Source organism: Penicillium maclennaniae, assembly GCF_028827695.1.
Source record: "Penicillium maclennaniae strain IBT 15551 chromosome Unknown utg000003l:1.0-5670915.0:1.0-5674809.0, whole genome shotgun sequence".
Lineage (NCBI taxonomy): Eukaryota > Fungi > Ascomycota > Eurotiomycetes > Eurotiales > Aspergillaceae > Penicillium > Penicillium maclennaniae.
Window position 1 is genome coordinate 2201648 of NW_026623215.1, and position 25098 is coordinate 2226745.

Sequence of the window (25098 nt, forward strand, 5' to 3'; positions counted from 1 at the left end):
GTGATTTTAAAGACATACGAGTTGTGTTTTGTGTTTCAAGTGGTTCAACGAACTCACCAGCGCCGAGCAGCCTCCATTCTCCTGAGTCCGGAACCAAGCCACATGCGACCAGTATGTAATGTCTTCGTAATAATTCACGTGCTTCCTTTACAATAAAGCTGAGTAAATGGAACGCGGCCTGGGGTGGAACTCGACTTCATGGACACCAGATCTCGGAGATACCATGCTGCTGGGGTGCTACACATGTAGTCTTCCCATGAACAACCTAACATGCCCAGTCTGGACAAGCTTCAGGTTGAACAAGCGTTGTCAGTCAGGGGCAGACCTGCAAACAAGTTAAATTGATATACATATAGATGCAAACACGGATAATTGACACGGTCGGAAATTAATCAAGAAGATCTCGGAAGAATTAGAAGCCCGCGGATGTTCAGAGTGCAGTGGGTCCAGCCAATTTACCCGCGCTGGGCCAAAAATCACCGACGGACTTTTTCAATGAGATCCAATTTTAAACATGGAGAGAGTTACTAATTAACATGACATACAATCTCAAAATTTTCAAACTCCTTTGACACTCACCATTTGCTTCATAGGACTTTTTATGCAGACTCGCAGGTATAGATCTCCTCTTGGTAAACCAACCCCGCATCCCCCGCAACAACCACCAAACTAACTGATCTAAGTCCTGAACACCGAAGAACCAATCCAAACGAGAAAATAAAACCAACGACAAGAAAAATGACCATCCCAATCGTGGACTCTCATATCCATCTCTTCCCAGCTAGCCATCTCCCAACACTAGCCTGGTACACTGCAGACAGCCCCCTTGGCGCACAACACAGTGTCAACGAATACAGACACGCCTTTTCTCCCCTGATAACGAGTACTACCGACAAATACCTCGGTGGCTTTATATTTCTCGAAACAGATCGCATCTCCTCGATAAATGGAAATGACCCAGGACGAGGATGGCAATACGCCTTAGACGAAGTATCTTTTCTCTCGCGCATCGCGACCGGACAGCCACTTCCTGGTGAAGGTCATAGCCCTGCTGATAAAAATCTGTGTCTGGGTATTGTCCCTTGGGCACCTGTACCGGGCGGACGCGATGTGTTGATGCGTTACATCAGTATGGCTCGGGAGCGGACTGGGCCAAATGTTTGGAAGAAAGTGTGTGGAGTGAGATACTTGGTTCAGGATAAACCTGCTGGTGTTATGCTGGAGGATAACTTTGTTGATGCATTGCGCTGGCTGGGAGAGCAGAGAATTGCGTTTGATCTTGGAGTTGATGCGCGGCAAGGGGGATTGGGTCAGTTGAGGGAAGCCGTGGAGATGATGAGGCGCGTGTATGATGGGGTTGGAGAGGATGGTGTGACTATTGTTATAAGTGGGTTGACTCACGATTTCCTATTAGGTGTTGTGCTGACATGATTACAGATCACCTTTGCAAGCCTAACCTCCGGATTGGTGCTGATGAGATCGATACTCATAAAGAGTACTTGGAGTGGAGAAAACTGGTTGTGGAAATGGCTTCTGCGAGCAATCGGACCTATATGAAGCTTTCTGGGGCATTTTTCGGAGCTTCCACCCTTGGAGAGAGAATCGGAGGCCGATGTCAATGACTTGGTCAATCATGTGAAGCCCTGGACAGATGTGGTATTTGATGCATTTGGGCCCGAACGGGTGATGTTTGGCTCCGACTGGCCTGTGTGTAATGTTGGAGGTGGTGGAAATGACATCTCATGGAGCAGGTGGCGCAAGGTCGTTGAAGGGATCTTAGATCGAAGGGGGTTGACAGAGGACCAGAAACGAGGAGTCTGGGGAGAAGTAGCAATCAAAGCTTACGGTATTGAGGCTTAAAGCTTTAGACAAGATGAGGGGACATCCCTTTGGTTTTACAAATCATCATTGGACATAGCAAATATCTATTGTAGATTAACAAATAGTCCACCATCAACCAGAAGCTGAGCGCCAGTCTGTAAACAATTAGCGTGATAACTCTCATCAGGCTGAGGAGCAGACTTACCACATAACTACTCAATTCCTCACAAGCCAAGAAAACAGCCGGTCCAGCTAGATCCGGAGGCTGGCCAAGTCTGCCCAACGGAATCCGGCCCTCCATGTACGCCCGCTTTTTGGGATCCGCCATATCCTCCTCGTTCAACTGAGTCAGAATAGTACCTGGCAGCAAAGCATTGCAGCGAATATTGTATTTGCCCAATGCGACAGCACAAGACTGCATAAGACTCAACACACCGGCCTTAGTAGGCGTATAGTGCGTCTGCTCACCGCCGCCGACCAGGGCGGAAATGGAGCTAATACCGATGATAGACCCGCCGGGTGGTGATTGAGTCAGCGCCATTTGGCGGGCCGCGGCTTGCGTGGCGAAGAAGGCACCCGAGAGGTTTGTTGAGATGGTATGGTTTAGAAGGGATGGTTCAAGTCTATTTCAGTTAGTTTTCAGCATCTTTTAGAGGGAGAGGAATACGGACTCGAGAAAATCGGCGAATTGGCACACGCCGGCGTTGCTTACGAAAACATCGAGACGGCCAAATGCCTCAACAGTCTTAGCAACAAAGTTTTTGCCTGTCGCTGGCTGGGAGATATCACCAGGCACCGTAAGGAATCGCCTTTGGTCCGCACCGGCTTCAATCTCGTTTATGTCTTTGCGCAGCGCTTCGAGCAGAGTGTCTTCTTTGGGGCCGCCGAGATGGCTTATAGAGACCTTGGCTCCATGACGAAGGTACTCTAGGGCGATTGCCTGCATCGAATTGGTCAGTCAGATGTTATTCAAAGTGCATTCAGGCTGGCGCAGCAGGGAGTGCGGTGATTACCCGTCCAATACCAGTGAGACCGCCGGTGATGGCGGCTACCTTGCCGACGAGTAATTTGGGAAGAGGCATGGTGACGATCTAACAGAAGATGCTCTTAATCTTCTCAACTGAATGCGAAGCTCGAATAGTACTGGATCTCCAAATGACAGAACAGGATACGATGGCAATTTTTGAGCAGCAGCCCCGCCGATAAGATTTCGGGCTTCGCGATGATGATACCCCGAGTGTGGGGTGCTTCCCCCACACCGAGGGGCTAAAAGGGCGAATTGTTCCGCGCAGCAGCTCCGAGGCACCTGATGGCGTCCGACGTGGGGGAAAAAGTCGAATTGAGATCAAGATCATCGTGTACAGATGTTTTATCGAAAGCAGGCTACTTTACAAGATTGCAATTATACGTGAGGAAGATTCTCATTTGGGGATATGTCAGTCTAATAGATTGGGTTTCGGAAATGCTGTTTATGTACATGAATATCTTGGAGAAACCTGTCGACAAATCACATAGGAAGTGGGTGCAATATTCATAACGCCGTGAATCCAGAATACTCTAAGCACTTGTGCCATTAGCTTGCTCCTCGGGAGCACGGAGGGCCTTCTGCGGCGCAGGAGTGAGGAGAGCAGAGGCTGGGATCAGCTTGGCAGCGGGGTTGAGCTCAAGAGACCAAATCCAGGCTTGTCCAAAATGGCAACATCGAGGTACCCGTTAGTAGGGATAGGCTCATTCAAAAAGAGATCACCGAAGACTGGCAAAACGGTCTTGCCATCCGGGGAGTTGGCCAGATATTCTTGGAAGGGGCAGTTGCTCTGGGAGACGACAAAGTGGTAGGAGTAAGGGCCTGAAGCGTGGGGTACGACAGGGACATCGTACGCAGCGGCGAGAGCAGAGACCTTCAGGAGCTCAGTCATACCACCCAGCCACATAACATCAGGCTGGATAATGTCGAGATTACGGCCCTCGACGAGCTTGCGGAAGCCATATCGGGAGTATTCATGCTCACCGGTGGTGAACTTGACAGTAGGGTGAGCACGTTTCAGAAGAGCGTGGCCGTCGAAATCATCGGGCGAAAGACACTCCTCCCACCAGTCAATGTTCAGGCCGATAGCCTCGCAGCGCTTGACCAGCTCGATGGTGTAGGGGACAGTGAGGGACATGTAGCAGTCGACACGCAGTGGGAAGTCGGGCCCGACGCTAGCACGCTGCAGACGCAGGTATTCGACGTTCTTCAGCAGACCCTCGGTACCTTCATCAGGGCCATGGGGCAGAGCAACCTTGGCTCCAATGAAACCTGCGGCCTTCGCGGACGCTGGCTGCGGTCCAGTGCAGTAGAAGTTCAAGCGCTCACGGGTAGCACCACCGATCATCTTGTAGACGGGCTCGTTGCGAATTTTGCCAATAAGATCCCAGAGAGCTAAGTCAATGACCGAGATCACGGCGGTGGGCAGACCTTTACGACCATAGAACATTGAGCCGCGGTACATTTTTTCGAATAGGCTATTGGTGTCGCGGGGGTCTATGATGATACAGATGTTAATGATCGGAGCTCTTCATGCATAACGGAATAACTTCGCACCTTCTCCAATCAGGAAGCGCTCGAAGTGCTGGTGGGTAAGCCAACAAGCAGGAGGACCGCCGAAGCCAGTCGCAAAACCCTTAGTACCATCGGTGGCCTCAATCTCAACGCAGAAAGATCCCAACACGTTAATACCCCAGGAAGTACGTGAGCCGCGGTACTGCGGCCACTTGGACATAGGAGTAGAAATATTGCTGTCGATCAGCCAGTGACCGCCTTTGACCTATCGACGCCGTTAGCACCCCAGAGGCTCTACTTGTGCTCTTGCCTGAGTTCATACGTTGTGATAATCACCGCCGGAGCCGACACCGTCAATGACGAAGGTGCGGATCTCCTTGATGCGGGGAAACTGCATTGTTGAACCCATCGTGGAATATCGTGGATATGGCGAGCTAAAGATAAGTTCTCGAAATGACCGATTCACGATTGAAGAGATCCGTAAATAAGTGAAAAATAGAAAAACCTGGGGAGATCGTGGGGGCCCTGGACTTTTTCAAGTCGCGAGGGGGACCCCAAGGCTTCGGGGCATTGCTGGCCCGAAGACCCGGAGATGTTGTCCACTTCTCCATTCACCAGCACCAATTGCTCTTTGTAACGGCTGTCATGGTTACTGCACCAATAGAAGCCCATGGTACCTGGAGAGTAGTACACTTTATCCAAAGGTATCCTCGTTAGGTTCGGTGTCCACTTTCACTTTTGTTTCGCGTTGTTCTATATAGTCTTGGGCTCGGTGTTTCTGCATTTCCATCCGAACTGTCTACCAGGCGAAACTGAAGATGAGAAAGACGCTAGATCATACAGAAGTATTCTCTGTTATCTCTCTAGATTTTCAGATGTTTTGCTTCGTATGAATTACTCACCACACGGGAGCAAAGATGCAAGTGCCAGTGCAACCGCATCGCATGTGCCACGCGCGGGGCGAAATGTGGGGTGCCCCAGTTTCTGCCTCAGGCAATAACCCCGATTACTCGCTAAATCTTCGTTCTCCTCTTCTCTCGGATCTTCCCTCGGTCAGCCTGCTCCATCGGACTATCGCCGTGCGTACTCTCGGCCTAGATTAGTCGGATAACATCCGCGCTATAAGCTTGTGGCCTGCGTCATGGTCGATCCCCGATAGGGCATAACTCGCTATAGCAAAATGCCGAACGCTGCATCTCTGCCGCAGCACAGCGCACCCTCCAATCAACGCGCGATAGACACAGATCGAGATCCGAGTCCGGCTGAGTACTCGTCTGGTATTGAATCAGACAATGATCAGGGCGCCAATGGCTCCGGGGGATCGCGCACCTTGAAAAGGAAGCGTCCCCTCACTGTCTCGTACGCATCCAATCAGACCTCGGCGAGATAGCATTGCAACTTGGAGGGACTTGGAATACTAACTCTGTCTCAAGATGCGAGCTTTGCAAGCAGAGGAAAGTCAAGTGTGGTATGGGATAGAATACTCCTGGAAAATAATAGCACCCGCTGATCGCGTCGCAAATAGACCGTGTGCAACCAAGTTGCGGCTGGTGTAACAGGAATGGCCAGATATGTGAGTATAAAGAAAGGAAGAAGCCTGGCTTGCGGGCTGGCTACGGCAAGGAATTGGAGCAACGCCTCGGTTTGTGCCCTTGACTCCCTACACTGGAGCCAACGCTCATCCGTTCTCTAGATCGGTTAGAAGATATCATTCAATCCCAAGCCAGGCTTATTGAAATGCATATACTGCAACCCCAGCTTTCCATAGCCCATGATATGCAACATAGCGGATCAATAGCGTACAGCTCGCCGTCGGAGCCTTCCGCAATCCACGGCCCAAGCCCTCGCACCGCAGTCTATTTCAATGATCCTGCATCTTCAGTCAATTTACCTTCGCGCCGCGCAGATCCAGCTATCGCAAGCCCGTCGGATACATCGGTCAAAAATATGTTGCAAAACAACCTTCACAATGGAAACGGGGCGTCGGTTATGGGCTCGTTACCGTCGGTTCATAATGCGCATAGCGGCGACTACACTGGAAATGAATCATCTCTCAAAGGTCCGATTAACCTTTTTGGGAATCAAGAGCAGTCATTTGCAGACCCAGATTTGGATCTCCCACCGTATGATCTACTTTATGCGTTGGTGGATCTCTATTTCGAGCATATCAATTCCTGGTGCCCGATCCTCCATCGCCGGTCAACTTTGGATACCTTCTTTGGCCCATCGCCCCTGGAAGAGGCTGATCGCATGGTGCTATATGCTATCGTGGCAACAACATTGCGCTTTTCAACCGATACCCGGCTTAACGAGCAAAATCGTAAGCGCTACCACGACTCTTCCAAGCAGAAAGTTCTCTTGTACGGCCTGGAGAATTCGTCAGTCAAAGCCTTACAGGCGCTTGTCATCTTGACTCTCGATTTAGTTGGCTCCTCGAATGGACCTCCAGGATGGAAGTTACTCGCTTTGATCACTAGATCCGTTGTCCAATTGGGACTGGCCGTGGAATCAAAGTCCTCCCTCATTGCCCCAGTCTACCCTTCAATCTATACACTGAGAGCAGTCACATTACCTGAAGCAGATTCTTGGATTGAAGACGAGAGCAGACGTCGCTTATTCTGGATGGTCTACCTCTTGGACAGGTATTCGACGATTGCCACTGCGTTCAACTTTGCCTTGGATGACAAGGATATCGATCGCAAACTACCTTGCAAGGACGAGTTCTTCATGAAGAATCAACCAGTTGAGACTCGGCGGTTCCACTACTCCGGTGACTGTGTAGACTACCTTAATCATGCGGAAAATGTGGGATCGTTTGGTTTATACATGGAGATACTCGGCATCCTTTCCCGCATCCACCAATTCTTGAAGCGCCCCGTGGATATTGGGTCTCTCTCTGATGTGGAAGAATGGCAAGCTACCTATCGCAAGCTTGATAGTGAATTGACTTCATGGGAGTTCAATTTGCCTGCAGAGTATGCCTACGAGAACTCTTCTCGACTATTTGTCGGAGGCAAGCAGAACCGCACAATACACAGTGACTGGGTACAACTACACACTACATATCAAACGTAAGTCTCAATCACAACTTTCTGAAAAAAACCTCTCTTAATCCCGGGACAGTGCCGTGATTCGCCTACACTCATCCGCCGCATACCCTACGACTCGATCCCCAATCTTCACCCCATCCTATAGCGCCAGCCAACGCTGCCTCCTCGCAGTCGACAACATCCTCTCCGTAACTCGTTTCGTTGTCGAAAATAACATGCTCGATAAACTCGGCCCCCCATTCGCATTCACCCTCTGGGTCTCAGCCCGCCTCCTTCTCGTCCACGGCTCAACAATCGCCCACACAGTCAGCCCCGACATAATCTTCTTCGTGGACACACTCGCCCAGATGGGTGGCCACTGGAAAGTCGCAGAACGGTACAGCAATATTCTTCAACGCGTTCTCGACGAATACGGCGAATACCAGCAATCCGCAGCCACAGACGGCGAGCGATCAACTCCCTCAACAGTCAAGATCCTAGCAGATATGCGCCGTTGCGCCTTCGACCTGAGACTTCCTCATCTCTCGTCAGCCGCGTGAGTCTCCATCTACCATGAGTAATGGAGGAAATGATACCCGACCTCCTGCGCCTACAGTGGCCCCCAGGAACCTCGCCCCAAATGAACTCGAGTATCTAGATGTATTTGGCTTCTTCAACGTTCCGCGCGTACCGCCAACCCGTGCGCCTGAGGCTGCGGCTCCACATCTCGATATGTCGGCGTCGGTTGCAAACCCCATGTCCATACATGGACTGACAGGAGGGCCTGTTGTTGACGGGAATGCTTCTTCGAATGCGAATGAGTTCAATATTACGAATTATCTGATTCCAACACCTGAGACGGATTGGTTGTTCCGTCCTACTGGTTGAAACATACGCCTATTGAATCAATGGGTACTTCGGCTAGATTCTCATCTTCTAATTCTTGCTACTTCTGCTCAAAGTTGACATACCCTTTCTTGAGCTTTTTGCGTCTTCGCCGAGTTTTCCCCGGTCACGCACATACCCAAATGTTCATGTTTTCAATACATAGTTTCTCCTTCTGATGCAAGCCTGTACATACCCCAAACAAGAGATGCAATCCAGTGGTTGAAGCATTTGATACCCTTGAACTGACAGCATACTTTCTAACCATCTACTATGCAGAGCATCGTTCGTTTGTTACATGTACTATGTGAAGCCTTCAATAGTCTAGGGGTCCGAAGCTTCTATGCCACTGTGTGTGTATATTCGGAGCGCAGAGGACAATACATGTGCGTGACCAGATGCTAGGTAAAAAAAAACTTCATTCAAAATCAACATCATCGAAAGAGAAAATAGACCAAATCATGCTAGGAATGATGGAATCTCAGTAACCAGACCAAGCCCATTTTACTCCTCACTATGAAAATGAACGATCATGTTTGCAGAAGACACAGCGAAGACAAATGAAATAAGAGTTCAAAAGCATAGACATACTCCACTGACCCAATCCATAACGCGACCGGAAGAGCGCAGAATAACATCATGATCATGTACGTGACCCATAACGCATTGTGAGAAAACCATGTACCCGAGGAAAAAAAAATCAACATGTAAGCAAGGTCCACAGCGCCTGAAAGAAACATATTGCGTCAAGTCATAGCAGGGGTCAAAATTAAGACTCAGGTCGAGTCAGAGGGCGCCGACGGTTGCAGACGAACGAGTATTTCCTCGAGAAATGCGTCGAGAACCGCATCTACACCCCCGCCCAATTGTACGGGAGATTCCATATCCCAGCGGTGGAGGTTCGTGAAAGATCGTGCGATTTCGTCAGTAATGTTCTCCATGCCGCGATGAATTTTGACGCTTCGTTCCCATTGTTTTTCCTCTTCTAGGGTTGCTTTGGCTGGATTGCGTGACGGGTCCAGACGAGCGAGGCTTCGGCCTCGTCGGTTCATCGCTGCTCGGAGGGCGGGGACGATGACGGAGCCATAAGCCGTCGCACGGTCGTTGGCAGTTGGACTCTTGGGCTGAGTAGGGAGCTTGGGGAATTCGTCTGTCAGAGTGCTCTGAGACGGGGTATTTTGCCTAGAAATGCGACGTTCATGCTTTTCTAGTCTGCTAGGCGCGAGCTTGGACTTGAGGCCTGGGCTTGGCTTTGGAGAACCATCGAGTTGCTTCTGGAGACCGTATTGAGGGATGTGAGCTTGAGATGGGCTGGCGGGGGTCTCAGGAAGAGGGCGTTGGAAGGGTAGCTGGAGAGGTACAGGCTGGAGAGGTGGAAGCTTGCGAGAGGCCTGACCTGGGCTGGAAGATTGCTCGGGCTTTGTAGAGCTTGAACTGCTGTTAGAGGAGCCAGCGGGCGAGTTGTTGCTTGGACCGCTTGCGTAGTCCATCACTGCCTGCGCGTAGCGTTCATTGTATGGTGAGTTCTTTTCCGGGACTTCTGCAGCCACGGGAGAGCGAGGTTTGCGTGAAGGAGAGGGCACGGGTTGAGGAAGGACGACTTTAGTTGGTGAAGCTGGGGCAGATGGAGGAAGAGGAGTTTTTGAAGGAGACGCATTCAGAGGAGGCTTCACCGTGTGCGGTTGAGGCTGTGGGGAACGAACTTTTGGAGTTTGTTTGGTCTCTTCTTGCAAGTCCCACTCTTCTGTCTCTTGGCTACGAGAATTTGTATCGGAAGCATTCAGAGGTCTTAATACTGGTCCAGCCCCCGGTCTTCCAACAGGGCGAACCGTGCCGAAGTCCCACAGATCTTCATGGTCCTCTGGTTGCGCATGCACCGGCTCCTGGATTTCATCATAGTCATCTTCATCGTCTCCTTGACCACGGTGGGTTGCTTGCCAGCGTTCGGCGCGCTCAATCAACTCCGTTAGGTATGTCGTCCTCTTGGCTCGCTTGATGAACGGATGCTCCAGCAATTCTTTGGCAGAAGGCCGTTCCTTTGGGTCTCGGCGCAAGCATAATTCGACAAATTGCTTGAATAATTTGCTGAAGTTGCCATTGAGAGTTGGAGGAGGGTTCTTCGGAATCAAAAATAACACCTTCATCGGGTGAATGTCTGCGTAAGGCGGATCTCCACAGGCCAACTCAATAGCCGTGATTCCCAGAGACCAGATGTCCGCTTTGTAGTCATACCCGGACTGCTTGATGACTTCAGGTGCCATCCAAAAAGGTGTTCCAACAAAAGTGTTCTTCTTGGTCATTGTTGCTGACAACTGTCCAGATACGCCAAAATCGGCCAATTTGACCTGACCACTCGCGCTCAGCAAAATGTTCGCAGCTACCACAGTATTAGCCTCGTGTCAGAATGATGAGACCATCCCCTCTTACCTTTGATATCGCGATGGAGCTTATGGTCACTGTGGAGGTAATCCAAGCCCCGCAAAAGTTCTCGTAAGATGATCGCAATATACTCCTCATGGATAACGCCTGGACGCAAAAGCCCATGGCAACTACCACCAGAGCAGAACTCCATGATGATCCATAAATGCGAGCCCTTCAAGTAAGAGCCATGGTATTTTGTGACATATGGAGATTTCAGCTCGGACAGGATCGCAATCTCCTGAATAATGTCGTCTACTTCGTCTTCGGCATTTTCGACATCGATGACTTTGATGGCTACCGATTCTCCAGTCCTTCGATCAACACTGGCTCATACACCAATCAGCATGTGTTTCTCGGCTTTGTCGTCGATGCTGGGTTCTTTGTAACTCACCCTTTGTAGACCCTGCCGAAGCTTCCGCCACCTATTGAGACCGCGGAGTTGACAATCAGATTGAGATGAACTTCAGATTGGAAAGATGTTGTTCAATCCTACCTATGCATGTTTGCTTGGTGTAGATGGATTCGGGGTCGATGGGTGCAGGCATCTGGACGACTTGTCTGGGCCTCTACTGGAGACCAAAGCTTTTGGGAAACTCGTGTCCCTATTTTGATAATAAGCGCTTGTGATTGATAGTTTTCAAGACTTCGGAAGACAATGTTGAGCTGGGAAAGGTTTCAGAGAGCTATTACGGTGGGAAACGAAGAATGGCAAGATAACGTACTGCGGCGTCCCACGGGAGTGATGGTCCGTAGACCGCGGCACGGAGGAGAATGCAGGAGGCGGCAAGGAAGGTAAAAATGGGTCGAAAATTCGGCGCTAGTAGTCGGGCCTCCTGTATAGGCTGTCAGTGAACGTAAAACCAGCGAAAGTGCTAAATTGTTCCGGTACGACGCACTGATAATGGTTCGGACTGAGATGTCAACAAAGATGGAAGGAGGAGTATATCGCTTTCGCAACGGCTCGAATCTTTGATGTTAAGCAGACGGTGGTCATCAGGTACGAACCAAAGTAAAATCACGTTAATTCAGGGCGCTGATAACCTTTCACAATCGACAAGGAGGAGACGGAAACAGGGTGCCCTTGCGTCTGTTTATCGACGCGGGGACATATTCTGCCGGGCGGCGAGGCTTATCTGCGGGCGGTGGGTGTCCAGATTACAAGTACAACTACTGACCAAGCAAGGAGATTATTATAGAATCATAAGGGGATCTAGTTCGTTATAATCTCCTAGTATCGTTGCATTCCAAGCATTTTTTACTTGGTGGGTCTTGACGCGAAAGAACAGTATGGACTCGAGGCAATGCCGTCGCCCTTTGCTAGGAAGTCGGACAGGGCCAAGATCAGAGCAGTATTTAATCTTCGTGATAGCCGATCATAACCGTGCCGTTCTTCAGGCCCGCGTCCTCGATGCTTGTCATCAGATGCTCTATCAAGTTCTTTCCCATGGCGTTCAGATCAAACTCCACACCAGCCTTGTCCTCCAGCGGTGGTTCGGCCTTGAGCCACTCGTAGATACGCTGAACAGGGTCGGAGAGTGCAAAGCGACGAATGACACGGCCAGAAGGATGGCGGAACTGAATACGGGTGGTGGTAGCTGGGTCCGCGGCGGGCTCAGTGTGCGGCTTGTTATTGGGAATGGCGGCGAACGGAGAAGCTCCAGCTGGCTCGGCACCTTTCTCTGTTCCACTCATATCCTCGTCATCGTCGGAAATCGCGCGGCCCTTGCCTTTGACATCGTCCATGCTCCGAGTAAGGTCATCAGGGTCTTCCAGCTTCGGGCCAGCAGATACCCCGTCCCCAAGACTGTTCCGCATGGCTATTTCCATCATCTCCTCCTCGGTCATTGCACCAAAATCCCTGTCCTTCTTGTCTGATTTCCTCTTGGCTACAGGATTGCGCACATTGTGCTTCAAGCTGTAGCGGTCCAGGAATTCGTGAATCTGCATAAGGAAATCGGACGGTTTCACTACAGGCGGGCCAGACCAGACCTTCATCTGTTCACCGGTGCGAGGATCGACGATGGCGATATGGGGGTAGTTATCGGAGACGTCGCTGGCTTGAAAGTAGTAATTGAGGTATGTGGCAGCTCGCGGGTCATCCTTCGAGAACTGCAAGAAGATGAAATGCTCTTTTACGGTTTCTTGGACACCCTTGTCCTTCCACAGGTCCCGGTTGAGAATTTGGCAGTCGAATACAGACGAGTCTTGGATGTTGACCAGCAACCATTTCTCATTGTCCTTTCCTTCATCACGAGCGCTATCCCAAGGCAACCGGGACATGATCTCGAAAGGGGGCGGTACATTTCAGCAAGCATGTTGGACTTAGATGATGCCTCGGATGCGCCGCCAGTTGCGATGGAGAGTTGTTCATCGTGCCTTTGCGATCCGCCGGTCCAGATCGATGAGGTATCTCTCTGATTAAAGATTCCAGGTCGACCTAGAATATAGCGTTAGTCCATACTGAATGCTGCATCTGAAAAACAAACGCACCGCCTCGTTGACGAGAGCGCAACTGGCTGAGAATATTGGCATGCATGTCATCCTCGTCGCCAAAGTCCATCTCTGGCCCAACCAACGTTTCAGTTGTGCGCGCCATGGGCGCTCGGACATCATCCTCGTTGTCCTGTAAGCCTCTGTCGGCGCCTCTCCCAGCGCCTCCGCCTCCGTAAGCTTCTTCTTGAAGTCGGCGAGCCATGGCGGCATCATCCTCAAAATATGATTCCACAGGTGGTTGTGAGGGGCGGGCCTGGGCGGGATCGGTTTCTTCGTCGTCAGATTCAATGTGGACCACTCCAGATTCATCCTCGAAAATAGACTGACGAGGTCGGGCGGGTTCTTCGGTTAATGGTGCACCTCCGTTCTCGAAGTAGAGCTGCATGGCCTGCTCGATTTGAAAGTCGGCAAGCGAGAGATATTGAGTCGCCAACTCGGGCGTAGAGCCGGTAATCTCGGTGAACTGCGCCACCACATCGTCGGAAGCCATCGTGGGCAAGCTATTGAGAAGTAGAAGAGCGGGGAGGAGGGGAGCGAAGTGAGCTCGGAAGATATCCCGCGGTGGTATCAAAAATTCTCACTTGCAGGAGCCTAGGCTATGAAAGCCAGAGGGTATGAAAATTATGAGATGGTCAACGCGAGAATTAAGGAGGTCACCTCGCGCAATGACAAGACATTTAGATAGCTTCGAGTATATTTGAAGATCGTCAGTGACGCAGTATCCGGCGACGCGCAGAGCCACAAGACGCACAACTACGCCTTTGGTCTGACCCGCTCCCCTTAGCTCATCTTACCGCTTGTGGAATGCGACGCGTCGCGACGCGCTTATTTGAGGAAAGTAGTTCTCCGCTCCTGCACAATCGCAATTGCTTCCATAGCAACCTACGCCATGGCAGCTACGGTCTTGGGAAAACGCACGCGTGCTGCAGAAGATTTGGAAGGTGAGCACACTGCACTTTCCTGGAAAATTTACATACTGACCTTTATTTCCTTAGGATTGCCGGTGCGCACTGCAAGCAAGCGCCGAACAGTCCAACCTCGTGCGCCTCGTCAAGACGCGCCGGCTGTTCCGCTACGGCGAACTAGGTCAACAGCAAAGCGGCTAGGGCATCTTCCAGACCAAGAGAACGACGATGTCAGCAAGACAGTGGACCAGGTGCCTTCAAAGCACACAATCCATGAAGAGCAGGGTGGGTCACCGACCAAGATCAACTCCCATTTCCGCACCTCGAAGCTAGTGGAGGGTAAGCGGAGAGAATTGGAAGTTTAGCATAAGGGTAAAGCTAATAGGTTGTCAATACAGAAGAAACCCCAGCTCCGGTAGTCGAATTCAAGACCCCGCAAAAAAATCGATTTCGAGATGCATTGCCCAAATCTCCGGTCACTCCCCGCCATCGGGTCCAAGTGGGAGCCAAGGCCACTACGCCGCGCACTCCTCGGCATTCGGATCTGCCCTTGACTCCACGACAGAGTGCGACTCCGACTGTTGCCCAATCGATTTATTCACAAGCCCGTCAATTATTTGCGCGCGGTGCCAACTCGGGACGACTCGTGGGACGAGATACGGAGCGAGAGAAAGTTTCTGATTTCATGAAGGACTGCATCGAGTCCAAGAAAGGCAATTGTCTCTACATCAGCGGTCCTCCTGGAACTGGCAAGAGTGCAATGGTCAACGAAGTCTGCCAGAATATGGACCTCTCCACCGTCAAGGTCTCCCATGTCAACTGCGTGAGCATGCGAAGTGCTCGAGACGTCTACAGCAAGCTTATCCAAGACTTCTCCGACGACACGGAGGAGGTATTCAAGAAGAGCGAGGCAGAGCGTCTGAAGGCGATGTTTGTTCCCGCTAAAGAGACCGATAAGCTGTTTTTGGTTAGTCTTGATGAAATGGACCACCTCCTGCAGGGCGATTCCGGTGTGCTACAATCCCTGTTTGAATGGTCGTTGCATAGCAGGTCCGCCCTGATGCTGATTGGTATTGCCAACGCGCTGGATTTGACCGATCGATCCTTGCCGCAATTGAAGGCCAAGAATCTGAAGCCTATCCTTCTGCCATTCTTGCCTTACAACGCGGCCTCGATCGGAAACGTGATCACAGGCCGCCTCCGCTCCCTACTCCCTGTTGGAGTTGATTCAGATCCCAAGTTCGTCCCATTCGTGCAACCAGCTGCCATTCAGCTTTGTGCGAAGAAGGTGGCTTCCCAGACTGGGGATCTACGGAAGGCCTTTGAGCTGATCAAACGTGCAATCGATGCGATTGAACAAGAAACCCAAACAAAGCTGGAGAAGCAGATCGCTGAATTGGCAGACTCCTCAATACTCACAGAGAACAAGAATCTGTCCTCTCCTTCGAAGGCAGGAGCCGCTCCCCGACCCACGACCATGGCAAGCTACACCGTCATGACAGCACCTCGTGCCAGTATTGCCCACATCGCACGTATCACAACATCTGCATTTGGACAAGGCACAATTCAAAGGCTGAAGGGCTTGAACTTGCAACAAAAGGCTGCTATTTGCTCTCTCATTGCGCTGGAACGCAAGCGCCGTGAATTCGAGGTGCCTAGCACCCCTTCGAAAAATCGTTCATCCGCCCCAACCGTGAAGCAAGCTTTCGATACTTACTGCACACTGTGCCGAAATGACAACATCCTTCACCCTTTGACATCTACCGAGTTCAAAGATGTTCTGGGTAACCTGGAAACGATGGGTCTGGTAGGTGAGTACCAAGGTCGCGGTCGAGGTGGAACCCTGGGTGGGGGTTCTGACGTCCGGCGCACGCCCTCCAAGTCTGGCAATGTCAACTCCACTCCACACAAAGGCATGGATGAACAAGGTCTTGTCTGTTTTGTTTCCCAGTCTGAGATCGAAGGACAGATCGCCGGTCCCGGTGAAGGCATTTTGCGACGACTTCTTCGTGGCCAGGGACTTTGACCTTGTCTCAGTCTTCATGCATCTTATTGCTTTCCAACTGCATATAGGATTTTGCATTTGTACTTCTTGATTACTAGCCATGCTGCATCATTGGAGTCCTGCATGGCGCATTTTTAGATTATCAACTATTCGCATCCTTGGAGTCGAGTCTGCATTTTTCCTGTTGAGCACCGTTTCATGCGTCTCCTTTGCTTCTTTCCTTTGTCCCTATCATCCTCCAGATCATGACCAGAAAAAAATATAAAAAGCCTCCAGAATTTCCGGATATCCGACAAAAATGGCAACTCAGCTTCCCTATCGAACACCCATCGTGGTCATTCCGATGTAGACACAACGCACTGGAGTATGAACTCAGAGCTCGACCGAGGAAGGATCCTACGAGGGCCTTTGTAGTTCTTTGTGAGATCTTTCTTGCTATTTTTCTACTCATCTTCCCAAAGCTATATTCAGACATATCTTGGTTCCTCGTTCGAGGTATACACTGTGACCTCGAGGTGTTCACCTTGACCGCTTCGAGTAAATTTGGGAAGACAAGTCGTGGCTGCTGCGTCAGCACTTCTGATTTATATTCTCGGTCCAGCTGTACGCTGCGCGTAGCACGAGTTCCTCGTTGTTCTCAACCCACGGGCAACGCAGCCCCGACTATCAAAATTGATCATGATGGATTTGCCAAATGGGCTCAACTCATGTTCTCATTCAATAGTGTAACCAACGCATCTAACCAGAAGAGTGAGCCAGGATCGGGGAATGGCCTTGCGCAAAGAAATGTGTGCACTCCCATCTAACCCGTTTGAGAAATGTCTGCAGAATCATTTCTGCTAAGGATAGCTACCACCATTTCAACTGCGATTGAAGAGGCTCATGCGCCGAGTGTTTATAGGGGCCGTGGATCCCACGTGGCGGATGACAAGGGCCTTATAGGCGCGAGTGGTTAAGCCAAATCCCCCCCACCTCCCAGCCATCGTGAATAAACTGCAACTCTTCTGTCTAGATGCACAGAGAGAACTTGCGCTAGTTAAGAGCTCCCCATTTACTGATCATCATTGACCCTCCTAAGTTCACCATACCCATCAAATATGTTCGACCAAAGGCCAGGTCACATCTGTCACGCGATGAACCCTCCTGGACCCCAATTAGCTACGCTTTTCACGACCCTTCACCCATTATCACAACATGACACTATCAGCTTATCTGCTAGCAAATAATCCATCCCTGCCATGCGCTTGCTTCTTTACTATAGCTTTGAACAAGTTCCAAATTTTCCTGCATTTGAGTAGTTTAGACACACACAGTTCAATTGCTGTTCGAAAAGACCACGATGTCTCTATAGTAGTTCATTACGCTGTGGGTTTTGTTTCTTATTGACTCTGTTACTTCATTTCAGTCAAATTCCGAAGCTTCAATTCCCCGCCAGCAACAAACCAGTTACGAAGATGGGCTGCCATCAGGTGATCCAATGCGCCCCCTCCAGACGAAGCAACACGTGGAATCGTCACCGCACTCTCTTTGCTCAACCCCCAGGCTTTTCCTCCAAACCTCCCCCGAAATACTGATATAACTCTTCCCGTTTCCCCTTTCACCTCTTTCTAGTGTCTTCCATTCCTCTGCACTATCCCATTTCCACCATTTGCAATGGCTTCCCGAAAGGCATTATTCGTCATTGATATCCAGAATGAGCTCATCAAAGATCCTGAAACCCGCATTGCAAATGCCGAGCGGATCATTAAAGCATCCGAGGAAATCCTCAAAGTCGCTCGTTCAGGCCTTGATCGCAACACCCAAGAGACTGGCCGCACTTCACCCGCACTTCTTGTGTTCGTCCAACACGAGGAGTCTCCGCCTAAAGGGTCTATGCTGAGGGGCAGCAAGCCCTGGGAACTCTTTTTCCCGCCTCGTGAGAATCGCAATGACGAGATACTAGTGTCGAAGAGAACAGGTACATGCTTCGAAATCTTAAAAAACGAATACTAGCTAAGCAAGCTGCAAAGGAGACACTTTCGCATCAAACCCTGAGCTTTCGGCGAGACTTCGCGACAAAGGTATCTCGGAACTCGTCGTTTTCGGCCTTCAGAGTGAGGTTTGCGTGGAGGCGACATGCACAGGCGCGCTAGCCGCAGGTTTTGGCGTGACCTTGCTCTCCGGTGCGCATTCGACCTATGATAGTGACGGGAAGCAGGCTGGTCAGATTGAACGTGAGGTGCAGCTTCGCTTGTCTACTCGTGGTGCTCGCGTTGTGCCGTGGGAAAAGGAAATCTCCATATGGCTGTAACATGTAACAGATCGAATGCCACAAATTGGCTATCTATGTCGAAGAGTCACTTTTTGCTCATTTTGATCAAACTCTGCCTCGCTTTGATGTCATGTCTATCCATTTGGAAGAATGCTGACTTTGAATTTACTTCATGGTATGGGGCAAAAAACCCCAATCACAACTAATTAACCTAAGTCATCTCCCCAAGCAGCTGAGATTGACGCGGATGAAATCGGAAGTGCGAGAGAGGGAGACTTTTGTGGTCTTCCAGTGGGCTTAGGAAATGCAGAACTTTGTTAGTCAGTACGAGTGTGGAATGTTTGGTGTCGTTGGAAAAGTACCATTGAGAGTACAAGTGGAATACACAACGAGGCGTGACTTAGGAGTTGAATATAGCGTACCATTCGAGAAGTCTTCATGTTATCATCATTGAAATCATCCGTTATTGTATGAAGGAATTCGACACAGGCTAAAAGTATCCGAAGACCCGTTAAATGCAGCAGACATAAGAAAAAGACGCAGATTCGAATAAATTCGGCAACCCTCCAGTCCAGCTTTTAGCAGCCTTCTGGACTCAGTCTCGGGAGAACAACTTCTGCGTGCATATTTAATGAATATCGACGCAATAAACTTAGGTAGTGAAAAGGGTACGGCTCGATGGCTGTCAGACAATATAGACTCAACGACATGTGTATAACACTCCCTGAGGCCGTATAGACTGTACCTAAAACTACATCATAAATAGGGAAATATAGTGATAACCGAAATAGAATTAGGTTGTCACTCAATCTATCTCTAACTCTATCTTAAAGGTACATTATACGCTTTAGCGGAGTGGCTGCCTAATTGGCAGCCACTCTATTGACCTATGTATGATTCCATAATCTGTGGAACAAGTCCACTTCGCTAGCCTGAGTATTAAACTTCGTCATGGCATCCAGCCTTGGGGGCAAAGCTGTTGTTTACTGACCGACTACGCAGGACCAAGCTCTTGCAATATCTACGTCCGGTTGATGGTCTTCCAGGATACCCAATACGTTGGTCAATTCATGCAGAAAGGCGCCAGCTTCGATGGGGGAGATCTTGTCGTCTTGATCCCTGCTTTGTGACAAGGAACCGTAATCGGTGAGATAGGCCATTTTCTCGGCGTATGCTTCCGCGATTATTAATACTAGTTCTAGGGAAAGGCATAAGAGGCACGTAATTTGTGGACATCTCTTGAAAGTCTCACAAAGGGCGATACTCTAGAAAACCAAAGAATGCATGGATCAGGACCAAATAGATTCATGCAAATCAGCCTGCAGAGACTTACCATGTTAATAGCATTCGGCCAGTAAAAAGCCCTTCTTCTAATCTCAGCCGCAGCCTGCTACAACGAGGTGGCGCTCGGAGCACTTCTCGTTACTGTTCATCCACGTCTATCGGACAGGGATGGGCCAGTTCTTTTCTTCCACGGAGTAAATGATGACGGAGAGAAGATCCCAGAGCCATATAGGGATTTGGAAGATGTTTTCACGAAAAGGGCGCGGGGAAATTGCCCCAGTCCACACACCTCGACCATGCTATGGAGCTACAGGAAGGCACTCAACCACCCCACTAGCCAATCTATCTACTCTCCCCGAATGAAGTGGGGAAGTTAAGAAATTACATTGATGATATGTTAGCCAAGAACTGGATCAGACCATCTCAAATTCCAGCGAGCGCACCGATTATCTTTGTCAAAAAGAAGGATCTGTCATTGAGACTATGTGTGGACTATCGAGGCCTTAATAATATCATCATCAAAAACCGCTATCTCCTGCTTCTTGTGAGCGAGGCACCGCAATGCCTATTGAGCAAAGTAGACAATACCAACAATGCCTATCGCGCGAGGCACCACAAAGCCTATTGAGCAAGGCAGACGATGAGGACAATGAGGATGATGATGATCTGGGGGCGCCAGTGATGGTCAGATCACTGGCGCCAGGCAAAGAGACTCATAGCCTGTCAGAGAGTGAGTTGCTTATCATTTCTTTATTCATATTCTCCGAACCTCACACCAAGCTCCTGGCCACGTTCTGCCGTGATGTTCAAGCAAACTCAACAGAGGCTATATAAAGTGATTGGTAAGGTCAAATTGGCTGACCTTCCTATCAAGTGGCAGTTTCCTGTTGATACAACTCTCTTGAATGAAGAGCAGGCAGTAAGTGAGCCAATGAATTAACATCCCACTACTCCTCCTGATACATGTGACAGAATCCGGATTTCACATTCGCCGAGATCAGGTACACCACTTGAAAGCATGACGAACAATTCAGTCTAGTTTGAGTTAACCTATGGCTTGCAGAGGTTCCCTGCCGCACCTTTCTCACGACGATCCGACCGACGCGGAAGAGGTGGTATCGGTTCGTCTCAAAAATGGCGAAAACAAAACTATACAATGGATCCGCATCCATCAAGATGGCTCAGTGCGCAAGGTGATCTAGGCCACAGGATTGTTTAAGGATTTACAGGCCTTCTGCGGGTGACCTTGTATCTTCTGAGGGAGCTGTTCATTAATCCGCGCTTGTCAAATTGTCAATCTCCGTCTCTTTTTGGCGGCCTGAATGTCGATAGCACGGACCGATGAAATTCTTAGCATGATGTGGCTAAGAAGTAGTGAATCTACATGGCACTTTTCGTGTCAGTTGTCCGCCTCACATAATGAGGACCTTGTATTTTCAAGTCCAGTATCTGCACGTCCACCTTATGAGCTTGTCGCCCAGAGGCACACTTCAAACTATGGTGACCTCAACCAAGGATCCGATAGCAACTCTTTCGCCGAAGCTCGTTCTTCTGGTCGCCACCGAAGCATTTTGCGCATGAAACGGAGAAAGTTTTCTTGCTGTTCTCCTTGAAGGTTGCTTTCAAGGTCCTCCAAAGACGTAGAAGGAACTTCAGTGAGCCCCTTCCATTTTCCTATACCCCACTAATTAGAGACACACACTAAATCAAAGACGAGAAAGAACAGGGCAACTTTACCACTATTATCAAAGAAGTTCTTCGCATGTTCGCTTTTCTCAATCATCTCGCGCGGTGGTGGCCCTAGGTATGCAATCATTTCCGCAAGGTGATGGCTTTCTGAGCTTTGTTTGTTTGCATCTCGGGCGTAAAAGAGATGACCTTGCTCGAATAGGTCCCAGGCCTGCATGGGGAACAATCATTAAAAGAGGTACATAGATCTGGAACATTGAATGCACATACCACCACTGCAAGGTTCCAGATGTCAATCTTTTCATCCCAGGGCATGCGAAGTAGCACCTCGGGAGCCCTATAAATGAAGGGCTGTACATCACCGCAATACGTACCTGAATCCGACCCAAAGCGAGCCTCGCCGAAGTCTGACAGCACGGGCGACCATGCTTCTTCGGGATTCTCAGATTCCGAGAACAGTAGATTGCCCGATCCCCGACCACTCTGCGTGGACTTGGATTGGAAAGTTCCGCCTGCTCAAAATCGACGAGAATTGATTCATCTTCAACATTAAGCATGATGTTCTTTTCTTGTATGTCTGTTGTATATTAGCGTAGAACATGTCGAAAAACATCGAGGGCGCCAAACCAGTGTGAATCACGTGGGCCTCGCTATGCAAGAAATCCAAGGCAATGAGAATATGGATCAGAGTGGGTTTAAGCAGAATTTCTGGGAAAACCTTTTTGGCTGTCCGATTTCGAAGCTCATATAGACTCATGCCCAAGGGCGGGTGAATGAGACATTGATGGAAGGAGGAACCATCGGCTGAGCTGAGTTGGAATTTATCCAATACAGTACGCACGAGAATGGTACCCGTGTGGCTTGATCTGAGGCTTTCGAGGTGATCATAAACCTGAGATTCTCGTTCTGCATGAGCAGAGTCACGTTCGTATGTTTTCAATGTGACGTAAATGTGCTCCCTGGTACCAATTAGTTCTCACAATTCGTACCATTCTCATTAAGCATGGAGGAGGGGCTCACTGTAAATCTCTGCAAAGCAATACTGTTGAATACCCGCCGTAACCCAGCTTTCCGACCACTTGATATTTCGAATGAAAGACATCGCCAATTTTGACGGGAAAGAAGTTGTCTTGGGAGAACCATGCCAGTTTTTCCTCCTCCAGCTTGTCGACTGAGTCTAGAAGAGGGCCGGGTGAGAACTCTCGGGCTGGCGATGGGGGTCGCCGGAAAAAGGGCAACCTGAGAAGACGTGCTAGACGTTGCATCATGATTGTGGTCCAGAAAGTTGAAATGCAGTACAACAATGGATGAAGTTTAGTAAATGCTAGGTTAAACACGACTCCACAGCCGGGGTGGGGCGGTTAGTGGGTCACCCGCCCCGGTTGTCCAGGTGACTAAGCGATAGCAACACAACGTGATTTGTCAGGGGCACAGGCGGATTCCAGCTGACTGGGACAGGCACAGGTAAAGACCAACCAGATCCTGAATAACATAGTCGATAAACGAGCGGCCACTGCAGTAGGTACGAGTTTTCGCGAGATGTTGTGCTACTCCCGTCTGGTGTGAGACATAGATGCCTGTACTATTTCATGTGAACCATGTTTTGGAATAAATTTATCGCACACGCAGGCGGTGACCTACAAAGACATAGGCTCAAAAGGTTCAATTCAACTTCTGTCTGAGTTCTTTCTTCTTCTCTCATTATCAGCACCTTGCCTCTCTCTAAAATGCCCCCTCAACCATCGATCAACATATTCCCATTTCATCGCCATCCCACCCTTACTGCGTTTGAAATTAGCCAAAGCAACAGATCTTCTCGCGCCAGTGCCATGATTCTCGAGATTGTCTTCCGCAAAGTGATACCCCTCGAGTGAAATATCGTGATCCCACCCCCTTTCTTTGTGCAATAGGTTCCCAGTCAACTTCGCAAAGGTACCATTCAGTAGGAAATTCCGCTGTGCCATCCACCAATGCGTGCGGGTGGAGAAGGCCGCGAGCATGATCAGATGTTTCCAGTCCACATCGAAGGTGTCGGTAGCCATAGGTGCGCATTCAGCCAGCTCTTGACCTGGGACTTTGTCCATAAGAGCCGAGGTCATATGATAACTGTAAGTTTCGCGATCTCTTTGTAAAATCGAGCTTGGCGAGAGGTATTTGGCTGTCAGACTAGCATCGTCTTCGGCGGTGTCCTCTAGCCTTATCGATTCGATAGAGAAGATGGCTGGCAGGCGAAGGGCGATACGGGCTGGTAGATTCCTTGTATAGGACCAATTGATGATTCTATTTTATGTCAGTATTAAATTGGACGCAATGGAGAAACTCGAGAACATGCCCTTGAATGTTGTAATTGTCGTCGACGATGATGTTCTCCGCGGTTACTTCTTCATGAGATAGACAGAATTGGGTAGCACTGCATTTTTTGTTCAGGACTTTGAGACAGTTGACGACTTCGGGTCCGTGTGTACATTTGTCAAGGCATTCACCAGGGTGAGAGTAGACCTCATTTGGAATATCGAATGCTGCGCGGATGAGCTTTCGAAGCTGCATACATTCTTTGAGGTTGACTCCAGGCATTCTAGCACGGATCACGCCTAATGTTCTCGAATCGGCGAGGTTCAGTAAAAAGCGAACGGCACTTGTTCCGGTATCTATGATAGTTAGCCGAATGCCGCTAAGGAGGGCAAGTTTGGGTTACGGTGCTGCTCGGTCGCTAGGGCCAGATCAACCATGATATGGGCGAGTTGTTTGGAGACTTTCTCACGAACGTCCAAAGATGCCGGGATCTCGTCCTCCCATTGCATCGGCTTCCCATCAAACCAGCTCAGTAGCATGTATGGGAACTTCACAGGATTGTCGAATCGAACTGAGTAGGTAATGGGTCGCGGGGACCAAGGGAATCCTCTGTCCTCGAGATATTCCAGTGTGAATGTTTCCCTTTCGACCGTGGTCGTGATAGCCTCACGTTCTTCTTCGGTCGAACTGGGCATGAAAATCGGCAGCTGTACGGCGCACTTGGAACCATCGGCATACTGGAAGACGTAGACGGCATAGAAACCTCGTCTTAAAGGATAATCACGGGTTCGCAGGATGAAGCGTGGTTCGTCCTGGGAGGATTGGAAGTTACTCGCGATAGCTGAGAACTTTGTACGGGTTCACTTTGATCATGGCGATGGTTGAATATGCGGTTTGCAGCGAGGAGGAAACTGTGGAGCCAGAAGTGAATAAGCTTGAAGATCAATAGCTGAAGTGAAGGAATCCCCGGAGAGTATCAGTCCATACATGGAAACAAAAGAGACGGACGCAAGTGAGGCCGAACACACTATTTCTCGTTCTTGGGAGCTTCCCTAAAAGACCTCCTTCGAAACTTTGGCTCCTTTGTGAAATATAAACTACTTTTCGAACCTTCGGAAGACGAGTCACGACCTTCTTCTTCACATCTTGACACCTTGATCTGGCGCAGAGGTACACAAAGAAAGTAATGTTGCTTAATCTTTATAGAAGATTTTAGAATAGCACGAGAATAGATGAATAAATATATGACCCCTTTTCATATGGTTTTCAAAATCATGGTGGACGATGTCGAAGAGTAACTCTGCTTGGAATCCTCGACCGATACTCATCACCGTGCGGGCGTTATAACCATGTTTTTCCCTCAGCCCCAACCAGCAATCGACACGGGTGATGATTTTACCATGTCAATACAATTCTAACCCCAAGTGAGACTTGACAATCTTGAGTGCCACAGGAGGACGGAAAGTAAAGGACAAAGAGCCACA

General features: G+C 49.6%; 11 protein-coding genes across 11 annotated transcripts; 5 read left to right on the forward strand and 6 right to left on the reverse strand.

Moving 5' to 3' along the window:
• Nucleotides 1-738: 738 nt before the first annotated feature.
• Nucleotides 739-1860, forward strand: N7477_002922 (uncharacterized protein; the record flags this gene model as incomplete). Its single annotated transcript, XM_056964585.1, has 3 exons — nt 739-1387; nt 1438-1495; nt 1560-1860. The coding sequence occupies 3 exons, from the start codon at nt 739-741 to the stop codon at nt 1858-1860; spliced, it is 1008 nt and encodes a 335-aa protein (XP_056824538.1).
• A 65-nt stretch (nt 1861-1925) lies between these two features.
• On the reverse strand, nt 1926-2903 carry N7477_002923 (SDR family NAD(P)-dependent oxidoreductase; the record flags this gene model as incomplete). The annotated part of the gene is made up of 4 exons (XM_056964586.1): nt 1926-1976; nt 2027-2444; nt 2493-2761; nt 2835-2903. 4 exons carry the CDS (start codon nt 2901-2903, stop codon nt 1926-1928), a joined length of 807 nt encoding a protein of 268 aa, XP_056824539.1.
• A 475-nt stretch (nt 2904-3378) lies between these two features.
• N7477_002924 (L-rhamnonate dehydratase) lies at nt 3379-4769 on the reverse strand (the record flags this gene model as incomplete). The annotated part of the gene is made up of 4 exons (XM_056964587.1): nt 3379-3455; nt 3494-4342; nt 4403-4625; nt 4683-4769. 4 exons carry the CDS (start codon nt 4767-4769, stop codon nt 3379-3381), a joined length of 1236 nt encoding a protein of 411 aa, XP_056824540.1.
• A 771-nt stretch (nt 4770-5540) lies between these two features.
• Nucleotides 5541-8277, forward strand: N7477_002925 (putative C6 transcription factor; the record flags this gene model as incomplete). Its single annotated transcript, XM_056964588.1, has 6 exons — nt 5541-5719; nt 5794-5828; nt 5886-6002; nt 6054-7431; nt 7484-7945; nt 8016-8277. The coding sequence occupies 6 exons, from the start codon at nt 5541-5543 to the stop codon at nt 8275-8277; spliced, it is 2433 nt and encodes an 810-aa protein (XP_056824541.1).
• Nucleotides 8278-9050: 773 nt separating this feature from the next.
• N7477_002926 (putative Ste20-like serine/threonine protein kinase) lies at nt 9051-11240 on the reverse strand (the record flags this gene model as incomplete). The annotated part of the gene is made up of 4 exons (XM_056964589.1): nt 9051-10651; nt 10702-11018; nt 11087-11117; nt 11189-11240. 4 exons carry the CDS (start codon nt 11238-11240, stop codon nt 9051-9053), a joined length of 2001 nt encoding a protein of 666 aa, XP_056824542.1.
• An 808-nt stretch (nt 11241-12048) lies between these two features.
• N7477_002927 (DNA-protein crosslink repair co-factor UBX5) lies at nt 12049-13678 on the reverse strand (the record flags this gene model as incomplete). Its single annotated transcript, XM_056964590.1, has 3 exons — nt 12049-12952; nt 12997-13132; nt 13186-13678. The coding sequence occupies 3 exons, from the start codon at nt 13676-13678 to the stop codon at nt 12049-12051; spliced, it is 1533 nt and encodes a 510-aa protein (XP_056824543.1).
• Nucleotides 13679-14077: 399 nt separating this feature from the next.
• Nucleotides 14078-16119, forward strand: N7477_002928 (AAA family ATPase CDC6; the record flags this gene model as incomplete). The annotated part of the gene is made up of 3 exons (XM_056964591.1): nt 14078-14129; nt 14184-14432; nt 14492-16119. 3 exons carry the CDS (start codon nt 14078-14080, stop codon nt 16117-16119), a joined length of 1929 nt encoding a protein of 642 aa, XP_056824544.1.
• A 1632-nt stretch (nt 16120-17751) lies between these two features.
• N7477_002929 (cysteine hydrolase family protein) lies at nt 17752-18388 on the forward strand (the record flags this gene model as incomplete). The annotated part of the gene is made up of 2 exons (XM_056964592.1): nt 17752-18055; nt 18108-18388. The coding sequence occupies 2 exons, from the start codon at nt 17752-17754 to the stop codon at nt 18386-18388; spliced, it is 585 nt and encodes a 194-aa protein (XP_056824545.1).
• Nucleotides 18389-20435: 2047 nt separating this feature from the next.
• N7477_002930 (uncharacterized protein) lies at nt 20436-20835 on the forward strand (the record flags this gene model as incomplete). Its single annotated transcript, XM_056964593.1, has 3 exons — nt 20436-20552; nt 20606-20634; nt 20697-20835. 3 exons carry the CDS (start codon nt 20436-20438, stop codon nt 20833-20835), a joined length of 285 nt encoding a protein of 94 aa, XP_056824546.1.
• Nucleotides 20836-21128: 293 nt separating this feature from the next.
• On the reverse strand, nt 21129-22590 carry N7477_002931 (kinase-like domain-containing protein; the record flags this gene model as incomplete). The annotated part of the gene is given in 6 exon segments (XM_056964594.1): nt 21129-21307; nt 21371-21533; nt 21593-21805; nt 21816-21899; nt 21963-22281; nt 22343-22590. 6 exon segments carry the CDS (start codon nt 22588-22590, stop codon nt 21129-21131), a joined length of 1206 nt encoding a protein of 401 aa, XP_056824547.1.
• A 1389-nt stretch (nt 22591-23979) lies between these two features.
• Nucleotides 23980-24487, reverse strand: N7477_002932 (uncharacterized protein; the record flags this gene model as incomplete). The annotated part of the gene is made up of 2 exons (XM_056964595.1): nt 23980-24445; nt 24471-24487. 2 exons carry the CDS (start codon nt 24485-24487, stop codon nt 23980-23982), a joined length of 483 nt encoding a protein of 160 aa, XP_056824548.1.
• Between the last annotated feature and the right edge of the window lie 611 nt (nt 24488-25098).